The sequence below is a fragment of the Meleagris gallopavo genome, chromosome 1 (genome assembly GCF_000146605.3).
Source record: "Meleagris gallopavo isolate NT-WF06-2002-E0010 breed Aviagen turkey brand Nicholas breeding stock chromosome 1, Turkey_5.1, whole genome shotgun sequence".
Classification (NCBI taxonomy): Eukaryota; Metazoa; Chordata; class Aves; order Galliformes; family Phasianidae; genus Meleagris; species Meleagris gallopavo.
The window spans coordinates 71,204,188-71,225,447 of record NC_015011.2 but is presented as its reverse complement, the minus strand read 5'-3'; the positions used below and the strand labels follow the sequence as shown (position 1 = coordinate 71,225,447).

The 21,260-nt window shown below is 38.3% G+C and overlaps 1 protein-coding gene across 1 annotated transcript; it reads right to left on the bottom strand.

The window, feature by feature from the left end:
• Nucleotides 1–1,211: 1,211 nt before the first annotated feature.
• NDUFA9 (NADH:ubiquinone oxidoreductase subunit A9) lies at nt 1,212–19,450 on the bottom strand. Its single transcript, XM_010716570.3, has 11 exons — nt 19,344–19,450; nt 15,440–15,610; nt 14,105–14,202; nt 13,825–13,916; nt 11,041–11,182; nt 10,469–10,571; nt 9,814–9,881; nt 9,592–9,668; nt 6,567–6,662; nt 5,368–5,434; nt 1,212–2,264 (listed from the first exon to the last, which is right to left on the bottom strand). The coding sequence occupies exons 1-11, from the start codon at nt 19,399–19,401 to the stop codon at nt 2,094–2,096; spliced, it is 1,143 nt and encodes a 380-aa protein (XP_010714872.1). The 5' UTR covers nt 19,402–19,450; the 3' UTR covers nt 1,212–2,093.
• Nucleotides 19,451–21,260: the final 1,810 nt, after the last annotated feature.

The window sequence follows — 21,260 nt, the reverse complement described above, 5'->3', positions numbered from 1 at the left end:
GTGAAAAAAAAACCCACAGACCCCAGGGAGAATAAAAGCAAAAGAGAGGCTATGGCAGAAGATGAAAAGTACATCTTGAAGCAGGGGACACCCTGGTAGCATTACCTATTGAATCCACTGCCAGCACGTTCCTTCTCTCTTCTTTCAGCTATTTGCAGTTCTCTCAGGGGTCAGTAAGTAATACTGCATTTGCTTAGGGAGCTTCTGCTTCCCACTTAGAGGATTATCTAAAATTGATGCCTGGGTGTGTATGAGTGTACGTTGAATAAAACCCATAAGCTTTTGTGCTGCTCTGAGTGCACTGTTTGCTTGCCTTTGCTCCTGAGACATCCTGTCTCTCAGATCCAAGCATACCCTGAAACAAACACGTATCATTGAAATCCGCAGAATATTTAGGTTCCTCAGGTGGACACAAACCTGATCTTTGCTTACAGCAGAAGGGGCATTCTTCCCTGATTCTCTCCCACCAAACCAAACATGAGGGCTGTGAGGCGAGCAGTTACCGGAGAAGACCAAGGCAAAAAAGTTAAGTACCTCAGCCTTCTACTTGTCTGTTGTTACCACTTTGCCTGATTCACTCACTAGGAAGTTACACCCTCCTCAACTTTTCCGATTGAGATACCTGCAGAAGCCTTGGCTTCCCTAACCCCACCCCTATGCAGCCTAGCAGCGTCCCTTACTTTTCCCATGTTACCTGTCCCAATTTCCCCTGCCTGTGCGTTTTCTTCTTGTTCTTCAGTTTGACCAGCAGGTCCCAGTTCAGCCATGCTTGTCTTGCCTTCCTTTCCAGACTTGCTAAGCCTGGGGATGGAGAGCTCTTGTATCCTGAAGAAAGCCTCCTTAAAAATCTGCCAGCTCTGCTCCATACCCTTGCCTATGAGAACAATTTCCCAGGAGACTAACTCCCTGAAGAGCTGGAAGTTAGCTTTCCCGAAGTTTACCTTCCTAATTTTACTCTTTGCTTGTTTCATATCCCTCCAGAGCATAACTCAACTACAGCATGGTCACTGCGGCTCAGGCTGTACCATATTCCTGTGCTCTATGTGGTGATCGTAAAACAATTTAAAAATACAACAGTTTTCACAGCAATATGCAAACAAAATATACAAGCCGCACATTAAATGAGCACTAACAAAGAAAAAAACATGTAGTCAAGTAAAAATAATATAAGAATCAAATTATTAACAATATGCACTTTCAGATTGTCCAGCTTTCTTATGGAACTGACAGATTTATTTTAAAGTGAATGAACTTACGTTATCAGAGGAACAATAACCTATGAACAAAGGCCAAATCAAACATATGGTAGGAAAAATATTTTTGTCTCAAGATCCTACTTCCTCTAAAAACTGACATTAGCAGCAGTAGGTTTTTGGGATGAGGAAAAGGTGGAAGCTGTTGAAATTAAAGAAATACTCTGCCCAAGAGTTTGACAGTAGTTTGGCAACAACACAGAAATACCGAAATTCTGATCCTTGGCTCCAGTAAACATCATGATTTAATCAAGAAACTTCTGTGCTTTCCCTAACCTTTACCCTCTTATTCTTTTTAGATTGTCTACTCTTTTTCCTACTCTGTTTTCACCACTGACTCAGTTCCAATCTTCTACTCAGATTTCTACTCCACCATTAGGCTTCCACCTTTCATACCTTCATTATATTTGTCCAGATCGCCCCTGTTCCTTCCCGCCTACTGTCACCTCCAACAAAGGCAAAAAGTAGAAAGCTTTGAGGTGAAAATACAAGTTTTTTCATCACTCATTTCATCCCTGTTCTCAATCTGGTTTTAAAAACCAGCTTCCATACAAACCTCAACTTCTTCTAGCTAATGTGATTAGCCTCCTCTCCCACTCCCAATCATCAAAATATTTTAATACTCAATAACTAAGTAAATAATGTGTAAATTTGCTTTCATTATCTATTAAAGACAAGAATTGCGTATCAACTAGAGTTCCTGTAATTAAAAAGACAACACTGTCGATAAAAAACAGTTTACGTGATTACAATATTTTACTTAGTATGTACACAGTTCTCCAAAAAGCTAGGTCATACAGAGATGGTTTAATAAGTGTTAAGTAAACACTTATGCAACTGTTACATTGGATATGTCTTTGCTGGTTTTGCTTCCTCCAGCTCAGCATCCAACCAGCGGAATCTGCGGTGACGGCGAAGAACTTCAATTGCTTTTTGTTCTAGAGATGTTGGTTGAATACCCAAATCTTCCAAACCAGGGAGATCAGGCAATGTCATGTCTGTTGTGTGAAACTTTGAAAAGAAAGGAAAAGAGGGGAGAGGTTAAAAAAAAAAAAGTGAGGGAATTAATAAAATGGACATTATACTCAATGCAATTATTCACTTATGAAAAAAAGTTTTATATAGGTTTTGTGTAGTTACACCTGAGGTCACATTCATGAACATACAGTAGCATAAAGCTCTGGTACTAAAAACATATAAGTGTGTCTAAAAACATCATCTACAAGTGGTAGCTCTTTGGAGATTTAAATGCAGCTTCAAGGCTGCTGATGAAAGACAGCTCCCCTAAAAAAAAGCCTGCAATACAATACATTCCTACCTCTTGCGTTACAAGGACTGCTTTGAAAGTAATGCCTCCTATTTATTTTATTACAGCATCAGAGGTGGATGTTGGTGGTACAGCAGTAGAAGCTGAACTTTCCCACCAACATTGCCACGTGACAGATGGCAGCATAGAGGAGCTCTGATAAAATAGTGTCTGACATGGAAATACATAAGAAGGGGAAAGGTATCTCAATGAATTGCTCCAAGCAGGAAAAATAGCACACACTGACATTCATTGATACTTATTGAATGTTTACGGAGACCAAACAGTGGATGTTAGCACAGTGGTACTAGGTCACCTTCAGTGGTACAGATCTTTTACAAAAGTAGTCTACAGGCTCTTGATCATCACTGATGACGATACATTGCTAATGGTGGTGACTACTTTGAAAAGAACAGTATTTTGTAGCTGAGACTTGGCTCTACCAAACAGTATTATTATGCTCTTAGTATCTGTTGTAGTTTCCATGGAAATAAACTGGAGACATTACTTTCAGAGCGATCTACTTAAATGAGGTATTAAGTATCCAGTATATCTAGATAAGAGATACAGATCTTCTGAACCATTAGCAAAGAGAAATCTGACTTCAGATTTAGACTCAGGATTAAATACTACTTTTCTGAAAGAGTGGTCAGGCACTGGAATGGGCTGCCCAGGGAGGTAGTGGAGTCACCGACCCTGGAGGTGTTCAAGGAACATTTGGATTTTGTGTTGAGGGACGTGGTTTAGTGAGTACTATTGGTGATAGGTGGATGGTTGGACTGGATGATCATGAAGGTCTTTTCCAACCTTGGTGATTCTGTGATTAAATAGCTGAGACATACAGAAAATTTCTTTATTCTCTCTCCATCAGGTCTACGTACCCAGAAGATTACAGAATTATAACCATAAAATTAGTCGATTTGTGTATGTATAACTACTGTACATTTATGCCTTTACATCCTGTTTTGTTAAAAGATAATAATTCAGCATGTACTTTTCACAGGTTGCTCTTCTCTGTTTCTGTTTTAGAACAAGCTTCTCTACAGTACTGTAGTAACTGGAAAGATCAATACAATGGAAAAGGTTTACAACAGAGGTGTGATGACAGGACCAGCATGATAGAAAGGTGCTATAAAGGAAAGTAAGAAGATTCCAGGTTTGCAAGGGAAAACTTCACCAAGGAGGGATCTCCAGAAAGAGATCCTTCCCCTGTGGCAGTCAGCCCTAAAATGATGTCTAATCACGTGTGTGACCAGAAGGTCACCTTCACCTGTGCTCTCGGGGCTTTTGTCTAGGTGTTCAATCAATACTTCAGGCCATTACTCAACCGTTCCCAAACAAATACTTGCACAAATATACCTTATTTTCAAAACAGAAATGATTTGCCCCTTATAAAACCAGGTTCTTTCACATTGTTATTTCTCAAAAAGTCTTTTAAATCAGTCAGATCTAATTTTGTATATATCACTTAAAGATCAAAACCTGGAAAACAGGGAAACAATCCAGCACAGGAGACACACAGAGAAACTCCTTTTTATACTACTCGTGCTATAACTGAACTGCAGTAGTTATGGTGAATCACTAAAGGTTTCTTATATGAAACCTAAGTATGAACTGTAAAAGCAGGTACAACTGAAGCTTTCAGAAAGTATTATGCTTACATCCTATAGTCAGAAGAACTACAATCCCAACTCTAGCTTGGGGGAATTCTCAGCGATTTGAAAGTAGTAGTTTAATTCCTTTATTATACATACTGTCCATATCTTTTCACAATCATTTCCAAACAAAGTAAGAAATTGCAGTTTATTTTATATAAAGATACATGCAAACATGGAATTTAAATTCTTTACAGCTACTCAGAAAGCATCTGTATATATACAGAAGCTTTTGCTTTTATATATATAAAAGTTCTCCCAAATACATGGCTGCCCCAAAATTTAAGAAATAGTGCTATAAGGATACAATATGCTACTGACAAGTTTTTTGTCCACCTCCATTCATACACTCTGAGAATTATGAGTTTTATGAGAACTAAGGGAAAAAACATGAAGTTTCAACATTATGTACTCAAGTAACAAGCATGAATTTTGGCTGTATACAGTGCAGTTCAGCTTCAGTTGCTAAAGTGATTTTAATGTAGATAGATCTAGAAAAACTGATTAGTTACCTGTAAGTAGCACGTGTTGGATCATGAAGACGAAGGAGAGGATCAAAGTATGTAGCTTTTACCATTTTTAACGCTTAGAATACTGTGCCCTTTCCCCATTCTACCATGTTACTTCTTGCTATAAAATGCTCTCAACAGTTGTTACTGCTTTCTTAAACATATTTAGTGAAGAATGTTAAATATTCTTCTTCCACTAATGATAGCAGAAAGACTACATCCTAAAAATACCTTCATAAAAAAAAATTCCAGTCAGTCTCTCTCTCAGTAAGCCATTCTAAAACTACACCAGAGGAATCTCCAGACTGCACTCCAGAGTGTATCCCTCTGCTCTGTAATGGGTCTGGACAAATAATTTAAGAGTGAAATTGTAGAACAGCAGCTGCAGCAGCTGTGCTGCAGGACTCAATCATTTTTTTAATGAAGTTACACAAAAATACCTCCATAAGATTTAAATTCTTGTTCACTGTTCAGTCTGAAATTAATTTTACATAATCAAATTTTAGCCAGTGAACTGACCAAAATACTATAATATGTGATGTGTACACATTTGAGCATCCTTTCAATACAAAGCTAGAAATAAAAGTTACAAACACAAAAGGAAACATTCCCCAAGAAGAAACTGAAGGTTGACCTTCACTTACTCTGTCTACTTTGTCTCGAGTTAACCATGGTTCAAATGGACTCATCTCAAAGAATCTTGCAATTAAACTGCAATCAGAAAGTGTTGAAAAAGTATAGTTATTACCAAGATACAAAGAAGAAAACAAGAACCTGTAAAAATTTCATACTTAGTGTGCTGTTCTTACAAGTTACAAATTAAAGGAGTGAGCACTTTCTCAGCTGCGTTTCTTGTAACTTTAACTGCTTGCTACAAAATTATTAGTTGAATGGTAGAAGGATTCTAATACAGGTGACCTTTTTAGGTTTTCAATTAGTACTGTACTAAAATGGAGTAGAATGAGTACCAAAGCATCAACATATCACAATCAAGCCAAGCGTGAGCTTCTGAAACAGAATTTACTATTTCACATAGCTCTTCAAAAGCATGTCTGACTATACTTTAATGACTAAACCCAGGTTCAGACTTTCACTGCACTTTTTCGTTGTTTCTCAATAGTCATGATTCTGCAGATCAGTTTCTCCCTTCAGTGTCCAAAGGGGACAAAACATACAGCTGCAGTTGTTGTTCAGTACTTGCAAATGGAGCCTTCAGAACTCATCCACTGTAATAAACTGAAGTAATGTCGCACCTTTCCTTTACCACTTCCTATTAGCTACTATCTTTTAAACGATGCTACTTTCCTCACACTGTAGAAAAGATGCATGCTCACAACCATACTGCTCAAATTTCCAGGCCAACAACTCACTACAAATTTACCTCTGTTACTGGCTGAAATGAATATAAAGGGCTGAACTAGAAAAATCAAGCCAGGAGCTGACAGTAGCATCACCTTGAACAGCTGTAGAAAAATGTCAGTAGCATACATAGATCTTCCCTGTGATACACTAAATTTCAATTAATTTCCTACTGATTGTCTCTACTTAAGACCTTTTACAAATTTCTTGGTTTAGCCAAAGCAAGGGCATTCAATACCTCTGGAATAAACAGTTATGTTAAGTTCATTACAACTTCACTTTTTATCCACTAGCTCATCAGCTGCAGGCTTGTGGCTGGATAGAAGACTCAAAATTAATTAATGAGCACTTATGCAAAACTAGTTTCCACTATCCTACAACAATAAATAGCAATTAACAATGCTAATACTAAACAAGCAATATAATAGTTACTTATGCTTTTACGCTGCTTGATTAGTTCTAGTAACTGAAGTGTTCCACTTACTGATACAGAGGACGTGGAAGTGGATACGGAAAAAAGGTTCGATAAGCAACTGCATAGATGTATTCTATCATGTCATACAGCAGGTACCTATTAGGTCTGAAAGAAAAAACAAACATTATGGGTAAATCATGTATTCTTAAATATTTGCAACACAAGACAAAAAAAAAAAAAAAAATCAGAAAAACATCCCCGTCACCCCAAGCCAATCAAGGGCTTGCTTTCCATTTCAATTATTAGCCAAGCTTGTCATTTTCGTCACAAAAGCGGAAAAAAATTTGACTCTCAATATTCTACACTGTTTGAAATGGGTGAATTAAGTCAGAAAAGCTTAAGTGCGAGAGTAATATATACATTGCAAGATTGTTTTATTGTGTTGGATGTTCCTGCCAAGGCACTGGCAGCAGGGGGGATGTAGAGATGTCTTCTGGGGGAAAAGTTCAAAGGCTGCCTCATGCCAGACACAGCCAAATCCAGTCACAGCTGAGTGGTACTCTGGGAATACATATTTAAGGAAAATTCATGCAGTGCAGTACGAGGAGTGAGGGGGGAAAAGAATAAACGTGTCCTAAACAGCAGAAAAAACACTGAGGTCAGAGAGGGGCAAGAGCTGCTCCAGGCATTGGAACCTCTGCACTCTGTGGAGAAAACCACAGTGATGGAAGAGGAAAAAAAAATGTGAGGCGGAAGGAATGGCAGAAAGGAATTGTTATGGAATGACTTGATCTGCCATTCCTACTCCCCAGTACAACACGGGATACATGAGCTGAAAGTGAAGCTAAGCCTTGGGGAAAAGATGGAAAAGGAAAGATAGTACAGTTTTTTGTTTGCTTTGTTGTCTTTACTTCACACTACTGCAATCTATTTTAATTGACAACCAATTAGTTTTTCCCTAGTTAAGACTGTTTTGCTCCTGATAGTAACTGGCAAATAGTCTCATAGTCTTTACTAGGCTAATCCCCAGGAGAGGGGGCACATATAAAATATGAGCAAGATACATTTCCCAAAAGAATGCATTCACCCTCTGAAAATGGAAGTAAGGCAGCAGAGAATCTCCTGCATGTGTGTAGTAGTTTTAGAGGAGCCACTGAGAGTTCCCATTCCTTTCTTGTTTAGATTTCACCTTCTGGTGAGTATCATCAGAAATCAAGTTTTTTGCCTCTACATTGTAACATTCTCATACATATACAAAGATAACATAAAAAGCCAATTTTACTTCCGCTCTGATAATTAAAAACCATGTGCAGGTATATAATACAACTATACTTAAAAAAAATGTTAAAACAAGCAAATACTGTTCTGTTTATTCTGTTACAAAATACCAAACATTAACAACGCAACTTCAGCAAGAAAAAAGTTGCATTCAAGCATCATTACACTAAACAGAATACTAGCATACAGCAAGTTCTACAGCGTTAGAATCCAAGATAGAAGATTTTACAAGTGGATGAAGAAAAACAATGCCGTGGTCAAGACAGGAGTGTAGTAGGGGAAAATGTTCTATTACAAAAATCAGTATTTTAAATTCAAACTAGTAACACCTTAAAAAAAAAAAGGAAGAAAAACGCCTTATGCAGCTTTAGTCAAGGTTTATGCTGTAGAGTTCCTATGGTTTTCCAGCACCAATTTGAGTCTTCAATTTAAGCTATTAGTTATTCAAAGCTTTTTCAGTCACTGGTAGGTGACTGAAACTATTCCTTGCAGTGGGAGCCTGGCACCCTTGCTTGAATTCCTCATCTTCTGTAAAATGATAAAAAAAAATGAAACTTTTAAACTGTAAGAATACATTCAAAGGTCAGTCAACTGCCCTGGCTGCAAATACTATTCTATTTAGTGAGCAGCTCTCAAGTTCTCAATCTTTCCCGTTCTTACAGGAATTACTTCTGCTGAGACATTAGTGAAGCTAAAAAGAAGTCTCTCCTTCCTTTTGTGACAGGCAGCTTTGTATATGCATTAATCCATATTTTGCCTGCTAGAAATAAAACAGTCGCTCAAAAGATGTATCACACACTTCATGTGTTTTTGCATTGGTTACATTTTACTAATACCTACATACTTATTCTCTTTGATTATGACCTAGTGATTTAAAAGCAAATTCAAGTTACTTAACCTTATCATTGCTGTTAGTCCTTTAAGAAATAGGCTTCCTACTCTTTATCAGTTTTTGAGAAGTTCTTCAGCCTAAAAAGAAATTGAAAAGTTTCTGCCTTTTTCAGAACACCAACATATTATACACTTAACCTGACTACTTGGACATCTTCAACATTACAGTCCTGAACAAAGTTACATCATAACAGTATCTGAATCTGAAATAATCTCTGCACTACAGGAATAATGAGCTCCCACTGTAACTGTTCCACAAAATGAATATGGAAAAAACAATAAAGTCTTAAAAAAGCCTTTTGCAAAACAGTATCAAGTGTATTTTCAAAGTATAACATAGGAAGATGTATCTGAGCAATTGAAGAAAAAAAAAAAATAGGTGATCAGCATCAACTTCTAACTTGGCTTACTAGCAACTGTTGTTCTTTTTCCCCATCCATGAATCTAATGCACCTTTCACCATATATATTGGATGGAGACTAATTCTAGTACTATATATTAAAATGGATCCACAGCATTTGTCAGATGATTTTTCTTTATTGCTAATGACCTGTTCCGATTTATGATATGGAACTTCCGTACATAAATACACCAAGGGATTCAGTAGTGACTATTCAAGGTGATTTTTACATTTGAGAAGCGTTTTCACCAAAGCTATTTTGTTTGGTATGATTTGTAAAGGCTGACTATTTCTGTGTGCATATACATAACATTAAATGCAACAAGACCTAAAGTATGATTTTCATAGTACTCACAGTAAAAGCTTGACTAATCTTTCCTCCCAAAAAAGAGGTGGAATTTATTACAGGTGTGTGCGCACAATAGAGAAATTGCATATACTGTGCAGCATGTCAAAAAAACACCACCAGAAAGAAGTACTACAGTACTTTAGTATTATTAAATGAGAACCAGAAAAGTAACCTACCCAGCCAAGGCATATGTTTTTCCTTTAGCATCAGGATCCTTAACTGCATTAATAATTGCCTTTGCTACATCAACCACCTGTGAGAAACAGATAATTACCAACAAAAAACATGAATGCATGAGTGGATTGACAATCTCCTCTTCAAAAAGTGATTTATGGGGAGAGAAAAAGGGGAAAAAAACAAACAGGATATGAAATTGTCTTAGTTTTAGGAAAACTTACATATACTGGTTGCTTCATTGTTTTTTTGCCCAAAGAAATAAGAGGCACACCACCAAACCAGCGCATGTCTAATGTAGAAAAAAACTTCTTAAGAAATCTGTAAATGTTTTCAGTACGCAAATAATCAATATACATTACACTAAAAAAGAATCAGATAGAATCATCACCCACATTCAATTTTCTTAACAACCACAGGAAGGCTATGTTTATTGATCCTCTAGAATGGTTAAGAGGTACCTCAATTTTGCAAGAGAAGTAGCCTCTACTCTGTACAGTCTAGCAACCTTACTGGTCAGTACTTTTGCTTCCATATGAGCTGGGAACAGGACAGGACTTCCTTACATTCCAGCATTACCAAACTGAAAAGTTGATTTCAGCTAGAATGGCTAGATCTTAGCTCAAGACAATCTAAATAAAAAGTAGTAGTTAGTAACACCAATCAGCAAAGTTTCATTTAGACTCAGAATTTAGGATATACCATTTCATCACAAGATGAAAATTTATTATTTTTCTGTTACACATCTTTTCTTAATGAAACACAGTATATTTATGACAAAAATATACCTCCACTTTTTAAGAGAAGAGTGCTTTTTCTCTCTGTTCTCTACAGACAAGTATACAAACAAGAGAGCTTTACTATTTCAAGAATACATACTCGCATAATGATTGAGAAATCGGTCCTCTCTCCCAAACATCTCAGAGGGCTTCATAATTATAGCATCCGGAAATTCTTCCCTTACTGCTTTCTCTCCCACAGCCTGTCATTCAATTAAAATGACCACATAAATTAGATCCACACTGAATATATTAAAAAAAAATACACCTTTTCAGAATTTACTGCATCTTGATTATAAAATTCAAGGACATAGCATCAGTAGTAGCACAAAACAATTGGTATCAGTTATTTGGTCTTTGAGATGCTTTGCTAAAACAAGTCTCATACACTGTTCCCAAAGTCCCATAAACACACAGATAATTTATTCTATTTGAGTTACAATGCAATATCATTAGTGAATGGATGCACATCAAAAGCATCAAAGTTCAAAAAGGAAGCAGCTCTCTACTTTGTGTCAGAGGAGAGTTTTAAAAAAAAACCAACCAGAAGGTTTAATCAGCCCCTACACTATATTGTTAGAACACCAAAGCACTGCTGAAATAGAAAAGAAAAAAAAAAAAGAGACAAAAGTAGGACACCTGAGAATACATTCAAAAGAATTCTAGACTTACTTTACTCCTCAGGTATTTGGAAGGACTCTTCATGCTAGCATTTAAGTGAGAGATATGAATGAGTGTTTCCACACCAGCCTCTCTTGTTATCTGGGCAATACTTTTAGGAATATTTACAAATTCATCTTCAAAACTGAAGTTTCTAAAACAAAGCAAAAACAAGTTTAATTAAAGAGCAACCAACAGTACAACCGATTGCCTACTAACCAGTAGCAATCATCGCATATTACCTGAACATGTTTCAAAAATCTATCTTTATGCACTTTGTTAGAAAGTTTCCTTTTGCGAGGAATTCTTCATATACTACATGAGACAAGGAAGCACAATAGAGAGCCTCAACTATAGTAGTAGTACTTCCCTGCTTCCTCATCTGGCAAGATCAAATCAGAATGAATTACAGAACCATAGAATTTTAAGGTTGAAAAAGACCACTAAGATCATCCAGTCCAACCATTAACCCATCACCACCATGCCACTTAGTGCCACATTTATGTGCTTCTTGAACAGCTCCACAGATGGGGATTCATACTGGGTAGCCTCTTCCAACACCTCCCCGCTCTTTCTGAGAAGAAATAACTTGTGTTCCAGATATTTCACCAGCTTTATTCCCTTCTCTGGATGTGCTTGAGGGCCTCAACATCTTTCCCATGGTGAGGGCCACAAAACAAATACAGTGGCCTCACCATTGCCACGTACAAAGAGACTATCACTGTCCTGGTCCTACATCATTTCGGGTACAAGCCAGGATGCTATTGGCCTTCTTGGCCACCTGGAGACTGCTGATTCATGTTCATCTGGCTTTCAACTAACACCCCCAGATCCTTCTCCACCATGCAGGTTTCCAGCCACACAGCCCCAAGCCTGTAGCATAGCATGGGGTTGTTGTGAGAAAAGTGCAGGACCTGGCATTTGGTCTTCATGAAGGTCATAAAATTTGCCACAGGCCAGAGATCCAGATCACCCTAGGGCCTTCCTATCTTGTCATGGTTTTATGGTTTTTGTTAACAGTATTCCACATCCTAACATCATGTAGTACACTGGGAGTTAAAGAGTTAAGGCTCCAGTTCCAGATACCTGTCTCAGAAGAGAAGAACTATATACTACATACCCCAGAGGACTTTGCATTGTTCACTTTCCATTTTCCGTTCAGGAGGAAAGATAAAACTATTCACACATCAGGCAGCACTCCCTCTTTTCTCTTCTGCTCGGCCCAATTGGACATCTGTTTCAGCATTAGAGTAAGGCCTTTGTTTTTCAGACACTTGCTCTCATTCTATTTCTTTTATTAGCTCCAAGATATAAATGAATTAAAAACACAAAATTACTGAATCGTTTGTGTTGAAAGGGACCTATGAAGATCATATAGCCCAACACTCCTGCAGTGAACAGGGATATCCTACAGCTAGATCAGCTTGCTCAGAGCCTGGCTTGGTCTGACCTTGAATATATCCAAGGATGGGGCATTCATCACCTCTCTGGGCAACCTGTTCCAGTGCTTCACTACCCTAACCATACAAAAAAATCCTTACATTCAATCTAAATGTCCCCTCTTCCAGTCTGAAACCATTTTCCTTCCTCGTATCACAACAGACCTTGCTGAAGAGTCTTTCCCCTTCTTTCTTATAGACTCCCTTTAAAAACCAGAAGGCTGCCATCCAGTCTCCCCAGAGCCTTCTTTTCTCCAAGCTGAAGAGACCCAGCTCTCGCAACCTGTCCTCAAAGCGGAGGTGTTCCATCCCCTGGATCATTTTCACAGCCCTCTTCTGGATGTGCTCCAATATTTCTGTCCCTCTCTTGTACTGAGGACTAAAACACCTGAATGCAGTACCCCAGGTGACATCTCATCAGCACAGAGGAGCAGGATCACCTCCCTAGACCTGCTGTCCACACTTCTTTTGATGCAGCCCAAAAACACTATCAGATATACAAAGCCTCAGTTTAAGTTACACTAGGTGAGTTTTCCCAACTAAACTGTTACAGACTCCAACAGTGCGATAAGGAGATAAGAGATTATCAAAAAAGAAGACGCATTACAAGTCTGAATGTAGTAACAAAGGCTCTCCCAGAAGTTATATATGACACTTGACTAGATAAGAAACAGCTGAAAAAAGTGCCAAGAAATATGCCATTTTAGGAAAAATAACTGTAGAACTTGACATAATGATCAAATGACTGTTCATGAGAAAATAAGTGCAATAGCAACTTTAGACCTGTAAACATCCATGAAATTGAGACCAACACTTCATTGTCTGCCACAGTAGCAAAATTACATACAAAGGCAAATAACATAGTTAATTTGTTTTTGTATTTGACAGTTCTGTACTAACAAGGTTTTAAATAAATTAAACATTTCTAGAGAACAGGAAAATCTTGATCACAGCCTATTATAGTAGACTACAGTCAATCATCACCCCAAAGTGACAAGATGAAAGCCCACTTTTGTAAGAAGATAAAGGAGCCCATAGAAACCTGCAAACCCCTGCCAGATATAAAGAGGCACTTGTGGAACATCACAAAAGCAGTATATTTATCAGTTAATGGAACAGAAGTGATATACTAGAAAATTACAGAAAAAAAAAATGCTTCTCAACAGCAGAATCTCGTTAAACATTTAAATTGGAAGAACTTGTATATACAATATTTCAATTAGCCTTTTCATAGATGGCAAAAATAATGTCAGTGTCACTACAGACTGCACGTACTGTAAAAAAAAAAGTAGCAATAAAAATCAATACCTGTAGCAAATCTATTCACCTAAGGAAAAAAACGAAAAAAGGTTATTACTTTGTTTCCCATTCCTTTCCAATAAGATTAATGACCACATTGCTGTGCTCCACGGCTCTTCGGGTAGAATCTTTGTCCTTACAGTCCCACTCCTGTAAGCAGAAAATCAGATGGGAAAGAGATGAGATAAAGTGTAAACAGGCAAATCAAAGAAAACTTTCACACCGTTTCCATTCTGAGGCTAAACAATTGCTGGAGTTCTGAGTTTGAGAATGATTAACAGACCATCTTGTAGAGCAGTGGTATTATATTTGATCTTAAGCCAAAGCAGAAGACTTACTAAGAAGAGAAGTTGCCCCAGGTCACCCATCTGTCGCAGATACATGAGGTCATATTGATCACAGCGATAAGGTATGATTACTTGAGATCCAATGCGACCTAAGCATTAAAAAAATCGTTTATCTTAAGCTATTACGTGCCTAATTAGATAAAATTAGAAATATAAAGCATTTTTTTCCTGCCACTGAAGCACAACATAACCATCTTGAGCAGTTATCTGCAAAGCCAGAAGTAGCAAAGTAGTAATTTTTTTAATTTAAAACATTATTTCAATTCTTAAACTAGTAGATACTTGAATGAATAACCTAATAAGCTTGTAAATCAGAAAAACAAAAACAGCGTATGCTATAAATATACTATAACACATAGAAACATGCCACATTGAAGGATATCTGCATTTTTAAAAGATATAGAGAGAAGAAAGAAAAAAGCAGAAGTTACTTCCTAAAACTCAAATTCAAAAAAGAAATAAGAATTCCAAACAAATTTCTGCAAATTTGAACTATAATTTCCTAATAGTGCCAAAACCAAAAGAATCATATATAGATTATGTGTCTTCTCAGAGTTGCATTTCACATACCGGAAAAATAGTATGTGAAGGTGTCATGGTTTTATGATTTTGAGTTATCGGTATTTCACACCACAACATCATGTAGTGCACTGGGAGTTAAAGAGTTAATGCTCCAGTTCCAGGCACATGTCCCAGAAGAGAAGAACTGCATCTCCCAGAGGACTGTTTGCTGTTCTGTTACCATTTCCACTTGGAGGGAAAGTTACAAAACTGTTTGAAGATCACTTGACCTTCCTCTTTTCTCTTCTGCTCAGCCCAGCTAGATATCTCGCTTCAGCATTAGAGTAAGGCCTTTGGTTTTCGGACACTCTTACTCATTTTATTTATAAACTTCAATTCTAATTACATTGTATTATATTGTATTATAGTGTGTTATCTTGCATTCCAATATCTTCTTCAGTTAATTAGTTTTGTTTCTCCTCAGATCACACCTCTCTACCCTTTCCCCCAAGGTGTGGGTCCCCCCACCCCACTAGTCATGGAACTGGGCTGAACCAGCCCGCAAAACGTTGACAGGAGACTGATTGACCTTAATGACAACAACAGTCCTCATGTTTCTGAATTTCCTACGTTAGAACAGTCTTCACTAATCGCCACATCTTGGCACTTCACCAGACCAAACAGTAGGAAGGAATCACATCTCAGTATTGTTGCATTTTTAAGACCCAAGGTGCTACAGCCTTCTAGATTGTTCTGTAACCTGAAGGAAAACTGGCATTTGATTAAGTACTTAAACTATGAATTGGTATTCCTGAAAAACATTACCTAAACGATTGACAACATAACGCCCCAGGAAACCTGTAGCTCCAAAGACAGTGGCCACAATGCCACTAACAGAGGATCGTCCACTTCTCCCATGAGGGATCACCGCATGATGAACTTGGCGGTGCTGCTGCAACACATACGGCACCACAGATAATGCAGAAATGCCAGAGCCTACAACACAAAAGGGGAGAGCATGTAAGACAAACTGAAAGTTATCAGTGTCAACCCAAAGGTTTTTTGTTTTGGTTTTATTTTTCTTCCCTCATTACTGACCTATTTTATTTAGCCTCTGCTAGATGAATGCCCCATGTCAGGATATTTCAGAGACATCTGGATAGGTCAGAGAAGCTTGAAGGAGATGCAGATTAAAAAAAAAAAAAGAAAAAAAAAGACCAAACTAAAACAGAGAATGAGCAGTCTAAAGCTAATGGCTCCTAAACAGAAATTAAAAGTTAACTGGCTATCATAAGTATTTGATAAATGAGGTGAGACAGAAAAGCTAAGCAAATAAAAACTACATGCTACATAAAGGTAGGCCTCACCTGAGTATGTTCCTAGATCTGGAAATTATGAGAAATACTTAAGAATCATTCTAGATGTGGTTAACCAGACTTTTTACTTCAGTCCAAATACAGCAAACTCACGTTAGAGGAAAGAACAGTCCTCCTACATCACAGCTCTGAAGTACAGGGAAATAAACAGATGCAATGAGCCAGAGCATTGACTCAAAGCTGTTTTTGTTAGTTAAAAAAAAAAACAAAAAACAAGCTATGGAAAGTTGAAAGCCACAGAAACCAGAAATCACTGGGATGTTGATATAAATTGACAAGTTCCACGAAAGTTTGAAGAGAAATAAGTCCATTCCAATCAAGTTAGCCAAAAATAAAAAACTCTGCTTACAAGAGGTTTTTTTTAATTAGAAGAGTTTAATGCTACTTCGTGTTCACGATCATAAAAATAAAGGAGTAGATGAAACGTAGAGTACACAAACACACTACAGACATCCTGCTGTTAACAAGACCAGACTATAGCAGCTATCACTGAAAAATAAGAAAACCAGTAAATGACCTTCCAACTTCTAAAAGATCATGCCCATAAGGCATTTTCCAGACAAATTTAATCTTCCCAACATAAGGTTAAGTAACCAGAACCACTGAAAAAACAGGACAATTTTTCCTAATACATGTTAGAATGATATTAATTACGAAATTAAAAAAAAAATAAAAATCCACTTATACATAGAAGGAGCTAATTTTGTCCAATATCAGCTAGGTATTGCCAGTTAGACAGCAGCATGAATGCTGTTAGCACAATATAAAGAAATAAAAAAGAAAAGGTACATCTGGAGATAAGTTATTTATGTTATCGGATTTAAACTAGAGAATCCAGCAAGACCTCAGTGCCTGAAGGTGCACCTGTACCCAAAAGTTTGTCTCTCTCCAATCTTAATACCCTACAAATCAGAAAAAACAAGATACCATAGTTCCAACTTCAAAACAAAGGCAGTTTGACACCCGCTAAAAGAAACAAAGTAATTAAAGACACACATTTGGACTCAAAAGAGCACATTGGTTTTCTCAAGTAATGCAGTAAGTTCATATTAAACTTGACAATATCTCTAAGGCACATGCTAATTCATTGGCGCCATATTCACAGATTATCTTCACACTGTCTTTCCTATCAAAATCTCTGTGTTCTTCTCAAGAGAATTACAGGGAAAGTAGTCACAGAATCATAGGGGTTGGAAAGGATATGTAGAGATCATCTAGTCTACTCTCTTCCCCCCCCAAAGCAGGTTCTCTTCAGAAGGTTCAGAAAGCACCCAAGCGGATTTCAGTATCATCAGAGGAGACCCCACATTCTGTCTGGGCAGGTTGTTCCAGAGCTCTGTCACCCTCGATGTACTTTTTCCTCCTGTTCATAGAGCTTCCTGTGTTTCAGTTTGTGCTCATCTTAAAGACATATTGCCGCAACGTTATCCGACACAAATTATATAAATATATTTAGGTTGTGTATTTGTATAAGTGCCTTAAAAAAAAAGCTTCATAAAATCTTGTCTCACTAACTTCTGAAAGTACTACACTATGCAGTTTTCCTGGCTAAGCAAAAATAATCAGTCTAAAATTTCAAATTTTTACGCTTGAAACACTTCAGGAGGGAGCTTGCTTTTTTATTTTTTAATCTTTTTAAAAAACAACAAAGTAAACTTGCATATGTAAGGACTGTCTACAGGATACTCTGTACAGAATTAAGCCCATAGCAGCATAATGGGTGCCCAGAAAGTGAAGACCACTGAGCATAAGTGCAAGAGGCAGGAAACTGGATGAACTTGTTGCCTTCATTCTTCCAGTGCTCTAAAAAGCATTTTTTTTTGTTATTTAACTTATTACTAGGACAAGCAAACCTGCTGAAGAAAAAAAATAAAGTGACCAAGTTCTTTACAACCAGCTGGATTCTTTCAATTATACCAAAATGCTGCAAAGCATGCTAAGATAGGTAAAAAAAAAATCTTGATGACCAATTGTTGTTCTCATTACTTCGTCCACACAGACTTTTCCAACAGCTTTTAAAAAAAAGAAAAAGTAACAAACATTATCTTTGTTACTCTTCACTAAGAACATTTCAGACCTTACAATGTAAAATGTAAAGGAAACAAAATTTTAGTCCAATGTGAGCACCTTTTAAATACACTATTATTTAAGAGATCAATCCACTTAAGAACATGAAAGTCAATCTGGAAAATTTATACAAGCATCTTCCAACTACTTTATGGTTTCTTTGCCGTTGCTTTTGCAAAACTTATCTTCATCAAAAATATCCAGTTATTATCATGTTTTCTCCCACCTGTGTATATACCACATCTGTTACTTGTCTTACACTAAAGTTCTTTAGTGGTGTACACCTTCTCTTGTTCTATAATTACATAAAAATTGTAACAATTTATCACCACCTACAGTCACATGCTCAATTACTGAAACACTTAAAAAAGAGAATTAAAAATGAAAATAAGAAGTTGACTTCTAAGGATATCTATGAAATTCAAACCCAGCAAGCTAGACTAGACTGACACACTAGATTTACAACCAGGAAAGGACCTTCTGTGCAGTGTGCAGCCCAAAAAAAACACAGAACAACACAACTTAAAAGCCTCATACAGTTTTCATAACCCGTGTTAATATTTCCAGACTAAACAGCACTGCTTACAGCTTTTTGACCTACACTCATACATAACTCAATCTTGCCCAGGGATCCCTCCCCAGAATTGCAGGATTCCACCTTCATCACTGACCAGAATACATCTATCACTAGAATTTCCACCTATTTTTACAATCCTTATCTCAACCAGTTTATGAACACCGATTTGAGTTAAAATATTGATACTAAACCACAACCATATTTCTCCTGAAGACACACTGCTGCAATCAGAAGTGCATTACGCTCTTGAACTTCTATCGCCCGACTAATTTTGCTTTCTCCCACTTTTTACAAGAGGCATACGTAGTAAAACCATGTAATTCTAATTCGTTCTATTTTGGTACCAAAGCATTCTATTTGCTAGCAGTTCCAGTAAAAATAAGCCTATTGCACAGCTATGCCAACAGCTAGTGCCATAGCCGACCCCCTGCAAACCTCTGGGCTTCAAAGCATACTGTCATGAGGAGGGAAAGCAGAAATCCAAACGCCCCTATCACGAACGCCCGCTAGGGCCAAGCTAGCTTGCTCCCTCATTCCTCTTCGGGGACCGCCGTCGTAAGACCACGGTGATCGACAGTCTGGGGCCGGCACGGCAACGCGCAATGCACCCACAAGGCGCTGCAGAACGTGTCGCAGCCTGAGCCGTAGAAGAGAGAGTGGAAGGGCAGCCCAGCGGCCGGCATCGCTTTCGGGCGCCGGTCACACTCACCTGTCCTTGGCAGCAAAAGGCCGCGAGAAGACCAAGGGTACCGAACAGCAGCCGCCATCTTGCCTCACCCACAACTCCCCGCGCCAGACAGCGTACACACAGGGTCAAACGCTGCGCTAGCGCGTGCGCAGAAACGCTCGTCTCTGAGCAGGTGGAATTCTTGGGCTAGCAGCGCGTGTGAGCTTAGCACAGCGCCCTCTCCGTCCACCACTGGTGTGACACTGCCGCAATAGGGCTCATGAGATTGCGGTTGGAACCGGAGCCGCTACTGGGAGTGAGGAGCTCGAGCAACTCAGCTTTTGGACTCGCAGCTCTGGACAGTGGGAGGAAATGACGGTGAAGTAGGAGTACGACACTGTGTTGTTTGGGGTGTGTTTGAAAATCCCGCACTTAAATATTTCTTATCTGCCAAAGGAACTGAAGTTTTATGCGTTCTTCGACTTGTTCCTTCATGTCTGCCTACTAGGAAATGAGCAAAGTCCAACACCTAAATGAAAGTAACTTTGGCCACTACTGAACCAGATGATGGAAAACGTTTTCAGAAACTCATTACTTACACTTCGAATCACCTGGCCTCATTAGATTAGCTTTCATTGGGAATTGAATTGATGACACACACTAAACTACCATAAAACTCATAATTCCCTCTGCAATCTTCACCATGGTACCGAGGTTTTTTCTCCTGGGCAAGTGCTGCTGTTGTGCTTGCATTGTAGCAGTACACAGGCATAAGGGAAGTGTTACATCACAACTTGAACTAGTGATTGACCACCTGATGGAGTGGTCTGATGGGCTCGGGGAGCCCAGACAAATTGTTTCCAACCTGTGCTCCCCATGTGACCAGAAGCAATGGACCTAAGGTGGAGTCACCCTGGGCTAACGCAAGGACCAGCCACTGAAGAGAGGATTTTTGTTATTATTATTTTTAAGATTATTGGTCTATCTGCAAATGCTTTACCTGGTATTGCCAAGAACCTGTCAGAAGTTCTTCATAAGCAGAATGGCAAGGTTCTCTAAATTTGCCACCCATGTTGTTGTAGCCTTGCTTTCTCATGGACTCCCATTGCTTTTTAGCTGGCATCAAATACTAACTGCCCTTCTTTTGTAATCCACCCCACACCACTGCAGCATGTTATATTCACCAGAATTATTTTAAAACATCAAGAAAGTGAAATAGGAAAACAAGGATGAATTAAGGCTAAAGCAGTGGAATATAAATAAGGAGATGTGTTTTCTACTCTGAGCTTATCACTGCCTTCAGCTCTGATTTTAAGAGAGATGAACCAGAGCTCTATGGTTTCCACCCTCCATTTTTGAAGGAATGCTTTCCTATCTCAGCAGTGTTACTATAGGGGTAAGATGTGCTAGTTGACCAGTGATGCTCAGGTGTAACAGCAGTATAACCATGGAAAAAGGCATAAAGGTAATGGACACATCCATCTTGTTACAGCTCCGATTACAAGAATATCTAAGTTACCTGTGTAATTTGCAGAGAGCTGAATTTGATGTAGAACATCATAATGCTGACTAGAGACTATCTTACTGTGTTTGAATACCAGAGAGGTTAGAGCCAAACATCTAAAAACAGCCTCAGGATTACTGATCACCTGAAATGAGTGAGGATTTGTTGAGAGTTCTATGCTGAGTGTCTCTGGTGTCCTGCAGCTCTTTGAGCAAAAAGCAGGCTAGCTGCGAGTGCTGACTTTCAGGGCTGGCAGGTTTGGCATGCCTCAGTTTCCACTCATGCCTGCATCCTCAGTCTCCTTGTGGTCTTACTGTTCTTATGGAAATAATGTTGTCTCACTGCCTTCTGGCCCAGAGCTAGGTATGAGGGAGAGCAAAGTATACATTTGGTGAGAAAATCCCAATACCTTAATTATAAAACCATTCTTTGAAAGCTCCCTGGCTGGGAAAAAA

What these genes read in the sequence shown, in the direction of transcription:
- NDUFA9 (XM_010716570.3), bottom strand. Translation starts at nt 19,401, where the DNA reads ATGGCGGCTGCTGTTCGGTACCCTTGGTCTTCTCGCGGCCTTTTGCTG. An exon ending in TGGGGCAACTTCTCTTCTTA is followed by an intron (nt 13,917 to 14,104) that starts GTAAGTCTTCTG and finishes TTCTGCTTACAG; the next exon opens with GAGTGGGACTGTAAGGACAA. An exon ending in ATTTCTCAATCATTATGCGA is followed by an intron (nt 9,882 to 10,468) that starts GTATGTATTCTT and finishes TTTCTACATTAG; the next exon opens with ACATGCGCTGGTTTGGTGGT.